General features: G+C 46.4%; 1 protein-coding gene across 2 annotated transcripts; it reads right to left on the bottom strand.

Moving 5' to 3' along the window:
• Positions 1 to 1,327: 1,327 nt before the first annotated feature.
• On the bottom strand, positions 1,328 to 8,569 carry SAYSD1 (SAYSVFN motif domain containing 1). 2 transcript variants are annotated; one of them, XM_008068445.2, is made up of 2 exons: positions 8,344 to 8,569; positions 1,328 to 1,918 (listed from the first exon to the last, which is right to left on the bottom strand). In XM_008068445.2, exons 1-2 carry the CDS (start codon positions 8,548 to 8,550, stop codon positions 1,574 to 1,576), a joined length of 552 nt encoding a protein of 183 aa, XP_008066636.1. In that variant the 5' UTR covers positions 8,551 to 8,569; the 3' UTR covers positions 1,328 to 1,573. The 2 variants fall into 2 exon arrangements, with proteins under 2 accessions (XP_008066636.1, XP_021573431.1); XM_021717756.1 differs by lacking the exon at positions 8,344 to 8,569 and adding an exon at positions 5,819 to 5,874.
• Between the last annotated feature and the right edge of the window lie 871 nt (positions 8,570 to 9,440).

The following is a 9,440-nucleotide window of genomic DNA, read 5'->3' as shown; positions in this document are numbered from 1 at the left end:
TTACAAGCATTGTGTTTTAGGGGAAAGTCTGAATTATGCATTTTAAAATAAGAATTAATTCTTTCCTACAGCAAAGCTTATTGCCCCAGGCATTGCATTCAAGAATTGATCAGGGAAGTTACTTCCTCATACAGAAAATCCCCAATCAAATACTAGGAAAATCAGGAAAGCCTTAAGAAAATAAATCAGAAAACAAAGCCATATCTTAAGTACCATCAAAATTTCCACATTTCCCATGTTTTCTTCACATCTAGTTCAGACAGAAGTCATGGAAGAAAAGACTTGTGAGCTAGGAGGGCCCTTCTGCTCAGCTGGGTGACTCTGAGGCTAGGAAGAAAAGCAATGCATATCCAAAGAACCTCAACAAGGGCTGAAACACAATAGGGTTAATTGGCCACAAAATGGAATTAATGAGAACGTCCCTAATGTACTGGGAGTTTGCTCAGTTTTAATGAACCCAAACTCTAACATTGTACTGGAAGAAAAAGGAACCCTAAAATCATGCCTGATTACCACTATCTAGGTAATTTCTCACCTGAGGCCCACAGGAGAAGGGACTGCTTACTCTAAAGCCCTTAAAAAATAAGACAAAACCCAAGCAGCCAATAAGCCTGGAGTTCCACTTCCAGTCCTCCTTCCCCTTTGGGGAAGGGGAGGAGAGGAGGGGCGGAGAAATGAAAAAATCACCTATCAGGTACAGTGTACACAGGTGGGAGTGGTGGGTACATGTAAGGCCCAAACTTCTTTGCTACTACTAGACAAAGCAACCATGTCACCAAAAATTGTATGTATCCCCTAAAGTTATTAAAATAAAGAAAAAAAGAATTCTTCTTGTTGAATTGATTATTAGTAGTCAGCCACTTATCAAACCTCCAAGGTTGACTTTGTGAAACCCCACCCTACACCTGTCATTTAGGCCTTTGTCTCCTCTTATCTTCCTTTACTGAGTGTGGGGGGGAGGGCGGGACAGGGGTGAAGAACAAGAGGCGACTGGAAGATGATGACTGGCATCGAATTGGGGACCTGTTTCTAAAAAGGGGATGTTTTAAAGATATTTTATTTTCCAACACCAGTAATGACTGAAAAAGCAAGAAATGAAGCAGGAAGCAAAACAAAAACAAGCCAAAAAAAATCTAAGCATGCAGCCTTAATTTTTGAGGAAAAAAATGCTATAAATATTAAAAGACTTAAGAAGAATATTTACTTTTACAATAGATCATTGATGTACCTAACAGCTGGGTGTGTTAAACAGAGCATTTCCTCAGTGCCTTTCTGGTGCTCTAAAAGAATTTCCCAAGCTAATGAAAAATGAAGCAAACAGGTCTCCTTTCTTGAGTACGTAATAATTTTTATAAATTGTATCAGTCCCACTGATGTAATTTTAGAGAGTTCTCCCAAAACAAAGAGAAGTTCAAAGATAAAACTGCAGCAGAGGATCAGGGAAAGAATGCAGAACTGTGCAGGCACAGAGCTAACCCACAAGCTGTCCTGAGTCAGGTGCACCTGAACGCAATCCACGCCCAGGGCAGGGAGGCCGTGTCTGAGGGCAGCTGTATGACTGCAGAGCTAGGTCCTATCTCCCCTCCATGGGTCTCAACAGCAACTCGCGCTCCAGCTGCTCTGCGGTCAGTGTGCCCTGGATGGCTTCGCAGCCCGGGTTGAACACAGAGTAGGCGCTCTTCTCTCCCTCCTTTCTCTCTTCGGGGCCTCGTGTCCCAACATACATCCAGTAGAACAAGGACAGGACAAAATAAGCCAGGCCGAATTCCAGTTCCACAAACAGTCCCAGTAGGACCAACCAGAGAAGAACCTTTAGAAAGGTGATATTGGTCAGGAAAGAGTGGTCCCGGCTCCACAAAGGAGGAATGGCTATATTCCGCGGTGGCTGTGACGTGCTGTCCTCAGGCTGAGCTGCCTCCTAGGATACACAAGTAAACAAAAGTAAGAATAAAGGGTAATGGACCTGAGAGGATCAAAACAAATCGGAAAAGGCATTCTCAGTGCTCTAAGAAGACTGCTGGTTCATTGATTTCTATTTTCTTGCCCTGCTCTCTAAAACAATCATCTCCAAAGAACTCATGTGTCCCCCTCCAACTGAATCAAAACTGATCAGCACTTAATAAGATGTGAGCCAATAAAAGCCTTACAGCATTCAGACAGATTCCTATTCATGGGAGTCATTTCTTCAGGTTAGTCTGCTACTAACAAGAGCTATTCTGTGGATCATAGAGAAACTCCCCAATAACTGATAATGCAACAGCCACGACATGCTTCACATACAGAGTCACCATACATTTGCTCATTTGACTACATGAGCTAAAATATTGAGTGACGAGATTAAAAAATGGAAACTATACCAAAAACAGGAAACAAACACCCTTTTAACATATTTTTAAAAGTCACGGTGATTGCCATCACTGGGCCCTCTTACCTTCCTATCCCCTGTGACCACCCTACAAAGGTCCTTGGCACTGACCCCAAAGCCCATCCGGTGTATCCTAACTGGATTTCCTGCCTCCTATCTCTTCCCTCCCCAAACCATCCTATGTACAACTGCTAAATCAGTTTTCTAAAACACCCATTGCCCTCCTGCCCACGAGCCTTCAAATGCTTCCACTGCCTACAGGTTAAAATCCAAACTTGGGCAAGAATCCAAGGTCCTCCACTTACTCAACAGCTAGAAACGGTGGTGTGCGGGCCCCTGTGCTACTGGGAGACATAGGTATTTAGGTAGCTTTGGGGAGCTTCGTGTACAGCCCACTACTTTCCAAAGTTTTCTGAACACAGCCCACAGTAAGAAATATATTTTAAGCTGGGTGTGGTGGTTCATGCCTATAATCTCAGCACTTTGGGAGGCAGAGTCAAGAGGACTGCCTGAGTCTAGGAGTTTAAGACCAGCTTGGGCAACTTGGCAAGACCTCGTCTCTACAGTAAATCAAGAAAAATTAGCTGGGTGTGGTGGCACATGCCTGTAGATTCAGTTACTGGGAAGACTGAGGCAGAAGGATCACCTGAGCCCAGAAGATCTAGGTTGCGGTGGCTGTGAGTGTGCCACTGTCTCCAGCCTGGGCGACAGAGTGAAACTCTGATTCAAAAAAAAAAAAGAAAGAAAAGAAAAGAAATACATTTTATACTGCAACCCAGTATATATAGATGCAACAGAAAGTTTCACAAGTCAACACTTACCCTCCCTGAGAAGCACTCTCATACTTCTTATGCTATCCTATTACCTCTATATTGATCTCACCATCCCCTAACAAGTCACAATGGCCTAAGAAATTCCCTGTACAACACAATCTATTGCTCCATAAATGATCCTTCTACTGCAGTTCAACTGCTTTTATTCATCAGACATTCTCAGTTTCCATCTGAGGCCTAGAATCACCTCCACCTCTTCTCCATTCCTCAACCTCTTGCCTTCCCTCCAGGCAAGCAGTCCTGAACAAAGTCATCCAACGTCCTTGGCCATCAGAGAAGTGCCCCCTCTGTCTCCTGGAGCACTAACTGGCTCTCCTGCTCATTCAGCACTAAAGTGTCTCTTTTAATAGAGGTCACATATATCACCAGATTGCTTATAAGTACCAGGAGGCCATGGACTGTTGCTATATGTTTTGGTGTCTCCAGATCTAAACACAGCATCCCACACGTAGGTCCTCAATACACAGCAGAACGCTTAACTCATTTCTACAGTTGTGGCCCTTATTCTTTTCACATGAAAATGTAAAAGTAGACCATAAATATTGGCCTCAATAAAAAATATTGGTAGCCAGGTGTGGTTGCTCATGCCTGTAATCCCAGTACTTTGGGAGGCAGAGGTAAAAGGACTGCCTGAGCCCAAGGGTTCGAGACCAGCATGGGCAACTTAGCAAGACCTCATCTCTACAATAAATAAAAAAATTAGCTGGGCGTGGTGGTGCACCTGCAGTTCCAGCTACTTGAAGGAAGGGTGGAAGGATCGCCTGAGCCCAGCAGGCCAAGTTTATGGTGGCCATGAGAGTGCCACTGCACACCAGCCTGGGCAACAGAGTGAGATTCCCACTCAAAAAATAAACAAATTGGTCATCTAATTTATGATGCTTCAGAAATTCTATTTTCTGAAATAGAATCTTCTTTTTTAGCATCAACATCACAAGTGTTACCTTTTCAGGGAGATTGGAAAGTGTGACTGGAGAGGCCCTTATATCCTCAGCATAATACCCACCTCCAACGTTTATTAAATAAAGAAATATCCTTTTCGGATTTGACCAGTGTGCACAATACTTCTTGCCCGAGGAGAGGAATGTATCAGGGTGGGAGAGGTTTGGCTTGTCTGGGAACAAGACAGACAGTGTGACTGCAGTGTCCTGGGCAAGATGGAGAGTACTATGAGATGACAGGGTGAAGGGGGAGGGCCAGAGGGCAGGTGCAAGAACACGTAGGGACAGGTAGGCCACAGTACAGATTCTGGACCATTTAAGATTACTCTGGCTGCCACAGAGACAATGAGCTGCAAGGGAGCAAGAGTGGATACAGGGAAACTGTGAGCAGCTAATGCAGAAGGCCTAGTAAGACAGTCCCAGGCACTGACTAGGGTGGTGACAGAGGTGAGAAGGAAATGATGGACCAAGAGACACAGAATACATCTTGAATGTATATAAATTGAAATTCACGGAAACGGAATCTATTTTACTTTTCAGGGAGTAGAAACGGAATAATGCTTATAAGCCACCATTTACTGAGAGCCTTCAAAATGTACGCTGTCCTGTGATCCAGAAGGCAGGCATTATTAATCTTTTATTGATAAGAAGACACTGAGGGGTTAAGTAACTTCCCTGAAGTTACTAGCAACAGGCAGACATGAAGTTGGACTAGGATCCCAAGATGGCCTCCCTCCAAAGCCCTTTTAATTAGGGGCCTTTCTGGGAGATGGCAGGAGAAGGGTTAGAGAGCTAGAGGGAGGTGGAGGGGGTGGCAAACAAACTGGCAAAAGGAACACACAAAGAAGAGCCACGTGGGAATTCCTATGCCTCAGTGGAATTGTCCTAGTACGAGCTCACCTGCTGCAAAAGCTGTGTATAGAAGTGCTTGTGGTAGTTATGTCACATACAGGCCTAGTTCAGAGGAGGCACTTCTATTTCTCAAATATCAAGCTGCTTTCCATCTCAGGGCCTTTGCACTTGTGGTCCCTATGAGAGGAATGCCTCCTTCCCATCATATCACCTAGTTGGCTCCCTCTTCTACAAACTTCAGCAAAAACATCACTGTGCGTGCCCTTAGCCTTGTCCCCAGGATTTTGCAAGGATGGCTCCTTCTTGTCAAATGTCACCTCCTTAGTAAGCCTTCCCTGGTCACCCAATTTAAAATAGCATTCTGCTCCCGTCGCCCCCAGTTCACTATCATAGCACACTGTTTTCTTTCATAGCATTTATCATCTTGTTGTTTTGTTTATTGTCCTCCTTCCCCTGCCGCCCCAAGCTCATATGCAAGTTCTACAAGAACACAACTTTATCTGTCTTACACTGTCTCCCAGGACTTAGGAGAGAACCTGGAACACACTGGATACATGACAGGATTCTGTTGAATGAATGAATGATAGTGAGGGAAAGGGAGAAATTAAAGATAACGTCTAGATTTGGGGGGTGATATAAGGCTGTGCTTAGCAGGGTTGACCCCTAGGGGAGGAAAGCACCGAGCCACAGACCAGCTTGAGTCTCAGCTTGGAGGTAAGGAGCTGTGGAGCGTAGGCAGTGGACCTGAGGCTGGGTGGTGCTTTGGGGGCTTGTGTAAAATATGGCTGAAGAGGGAGGCAGGAAGCTTCTGTAGGACTGAAAAAAGTGACAAGCATTTTTTTCCTGATGTGGTAGAAGCTCGTCACAGAATTATCTGGGGGGACTGTTGTTCCACAAGCAAAATTCAGCAGGAGGAAGGAAAATGTGGATATTTCCTTATCGATAACTACTGAAAAGAAGCAACTGCAAATAGAAGAAATCTCTGACAGGCCACAGTGTGCCATCAACATTATTAAGTTGGGATGGATTGTAAATTAGGAAAAAAAATTTAATGAGAATTTTCACACCAGAGCAAACTCAGGAATGATAATAGTCAATGAAAATGAGCATAAGGTAGAGAGTCCCTTATGAAAAACAGAACAATTAATAAGAACCAATGGGAGGGTCCAGCATTTCCTCTCTTCCTCCTGTAAGTCCACCAGCTTTTGAGTTTTCTGTAATGGAAGCTTCCTCCATGTTCAGTTTCTCTGGGTCCAAATCAATGATCTCATATTCTTTTGGAAATGAGAACTACAGTCAAAAGCTCATTGCGTGGGTTAGCCATTGTTTTTTAACTGCACCGGGAAATGGATTCTAAAATCTTAAGCAATTGTGCTAAGAAAGTTCTAGTCAACATGAAAATTACCCAGACAATTGAGACAAACTGCACACAAGGAAATGAACTGTTTAAACCCTGCTGCACTCTCTTTGCCTCTTTCTACAAGTCAGTTGGAATTCTACACATTATGGAGAATATAAAATCAAAATTGAGTAACAATAAGGTCTCCTTAATTTAAAAAATTCCCTCAAATAAAATGTTGTGCAGTAAGAGACCAACTTAAGGGAAATAATTTTAAAGAGAGCAAGGTACACTTCTTGTCCAGTACACATTTTAACTTTTTTTTTTTTTTTTTTGAGTTGAAGTCTCACTCGTCGCCCAGACTGGAGTGCAGGGCCACGCTCCCGGCCACCGCAGCCTCCACCTGCTGAGCTCCGGTGATCCTTCCGCCTCAACTTTCCAAGTAGTTGGAACTACAGGCATGCACTACAATGCCTGGCTAATTTTTTGATTATTGTAGAGATGAGGTCTCACCAAGTTGCCCAGGTGGGTCTCGAACCCGCGGGCTCAGGCAATCCACTCACCTCAGCCTCCCAACATGCGGGATTACAGGCTGAGCCACTGAGCCCGGCTCATTTTAATTTTTAAAATAAACTTTTTGGGATTGAAAGTAGTGGGATAGCCGGGCTCGGTGGCTCAGCCTGTAATCCTGCACCTTTGGGAGGCTGAGGTGAGTGCAGGGCCTGAGCCCGCGGGTTTGAGACTCGCCTGGGCAGCAAGACCTCATCTCTACAATAAATCAAAAAATCAGCCGGTCATGGTAGTGCACGCCTGTAATTCCGGCTACTCGGAAGGCTGAGGCGGAAGGATCGCCAGAGCCCAGCAGGTCGAGGCTGCGGTGGCCAGGAGCGGCCACTGCACTCCAGTGTGGGCGACAGAGTGAGACTCCAACTCAAAAAAAAAAAAAAAAAAAAAAAGTGGGAAACTGCCGGGAGGGGGGAGGGGGGTAGCTGGGATTGACGGTAGTCGATATCCACCTGTGGAAGGGGGACACACCTCATCAATAAGGGTACTTGCACAATGAACATTTGTATACCTAACCCTGAATTGTACCCCACAATTTCAAAATAAATTAAAAGATAAAAAAATAAAATAAAATAAACTTTTTGGCTCTTATTACACTTATAAGGAATAAGATCTTTATCTTGTCACAGATTGTGGTAAAGTATCGATTCCCTTGATATGTTGTGTCCTGTATTTCCACTAAAACACGCCAATCTCACATGCAAGTCACCTTGTCATTTTTTTCATGAGTGGAAATTAGATAAAGACACAAAGAGATACGAATTAATTCATCTGCAAAATAAAAGATGACCAAAAAATATTAAGGGTGAAATGCCATCATACTACCACTGGCAGTTACACACTTTTGCTAATTTTGTATTCAAACCCATTTCTAAAGACCAGGCTATCTTTGCTACCCGCTGCATGTGCCCCAGGTGCGAATCAAATGAAGCCTTAATTACTGCCACTTTTGGTCAGTATCCAATTAGACCTTTTACCCTCCATTAGCAGAGGGCTGTGGCTCAACCTGGTTGTGGAGAAGTTTCCCAAAGCCATCGGGTGTGACAGCGATAACTCAACTCGCGGTGAATAATTCAAGGGCAGAGGTGCTTTCTTCCAGGACGCTAGACCCTCGCTTCCGGCCTGAACTCAGGAGCCGCGTGGGTCGCGGACTGGAAAGAAACGTGCTAAAGTCAGGTATCAGTGCCGACACGTGTGGCAGGAAACACGCGGCCCAGCTCCCCGGAGCAGGAGGGAGGCGCCAGCAGCCCCGACACTGGCGGCGAACGTCAAGCCCGCAAGACGCGGAGGGGGCGTGTCCGCCCGCCACCACGTGGTGGGCGTCGCCTTTCCGAGAGGGGGCCCGAGCCTGCGCGCCGCCACTTGATGGGCGGGGCCGCTGCCGGAATCTCCCGGAGGACCACCACCGTGGCTCAGAGGCCGCTTCCCGGGTTGACGTCTCCCTTCTCTCACCTGAGCGAGGCTAGGCTGGGCCCGGATACTCGCGGGCCTCGGTTTCCATACCAGGAACCGCCTTAGCCAGCCTGGGGCTGCCTTTAGAGTCGCAGCTGCTTCCGCCTTCTCTCCCGAGGTTTGTGCTTTCTGGCTGGAAGTGCTGGACTGCGCCCCCGGGCCGGCCTGTTTTCGGGCCGCCCGGAACTCGGCTAACCGCTGTTCCATGGCGCGCACCTAGCGCCCGCTCAACCGGAAGCGCGCACACCGGGGCCCCCAGCCCCACTTCGCCTGTTGCCGCCTCGCCCTGCGCATGCGTGGCGGCTGCTCGCTACTGCGCGTGTGCGCTGGTGCGGGTCGGCTGCCAGATGTCTGCAGGATTTGTGACGTCCAGCGGGCCGGGTGTACCCAGAATAATCCCTTCAAATGCACGTGGACGCAGTGTCCACCTCTTTAAGCTAAAGAGTTAGGGTAAAGCGTAAGGGCTGCCTGTCGTTCCTCTCCCCGAGGGCCGCTCGGCTAGGCTGCATCTGACTTCGGGGTTCTAGACCCCACGAATTCCGCGTCCGGTAGCCGGCGTGGAGGAGTGGGCTCCAGGACGTGGACGAGGCCCGTGATCGCAAGGGAATTCTGGCGTCAGAAGGAAGACAGGATACATTCTACCCTTTTCCTTTGATCAGGTTATACTAATCTCAGTACTTGGAGGGTGACTCTCAGCACTCACAGGGCAGGCAGTGCAACTCCCTATCGTTGCTCTTGCCACACTGGAAATTAAGTTTTCGTGTCTAGATAGGTCAGGAAAACAACTTAAAAATATACACATCTGAAGTGTACAACTCAGTCGATTTGTTTGTGGTGTGCACCTATATAACTACCACCCAGATAAAGAACATTCCTAGTACCCTGGGAGCTGCCTTGTGCCCTCTCCTAATCAGTACCCACCCAAAAGGACGGATCTGTAAAGCTCTAAGCACCTAGCTTAGCTAACTGTCACTTACATTGTTAAGACTCACATTTTTTGTTGGATCTTGTTGAATTTGAGTCAAGAAATTAGACAAACTAGAACGGAGTGGTTTATTCAAATAACAGCTGTTTCCCCAGGGCCCGCAGTGTCTCAA

This window comes from Carlito syrichta, unplaced genomic scaffold (assembly GCF_000164805.1).
Source record: "Carlito syrichta isolate Samal-C Ts95f unplaced genomic scaffold, Tarsius_syrichta-2.0.1 Scaffold310924, whole genome shotgun sequence".
Taxonomy (NCBI): Eukaryota; Metazoa; Chordata; class Mammalia; order Primates; family Tarsiidae; genus Carlito; species Carlito syrichta.
The sequence above is the reverse complement of the archived record's forward strand: the minus strand, read 5'-3'. Positions and strand labels throughout refer to the sequence as shown.

Coding starts and splice junctions, on each gene's coding strand:
- SAYSD1 (XM_008068445.2), bottom strand. CDS start 8,550: ATGGAACAGCGGTTAGCCGAGTTCCGGGCGGCCCGAAAACAGGCCGGC. Junction 1,919..8,343: donor CCCAGCCTAGCCTCGCTCAG/GTGAGAGAAGGG, acceptor TGTGTATCCTAG/GAGGCAGCTCAGCCTGAGGA.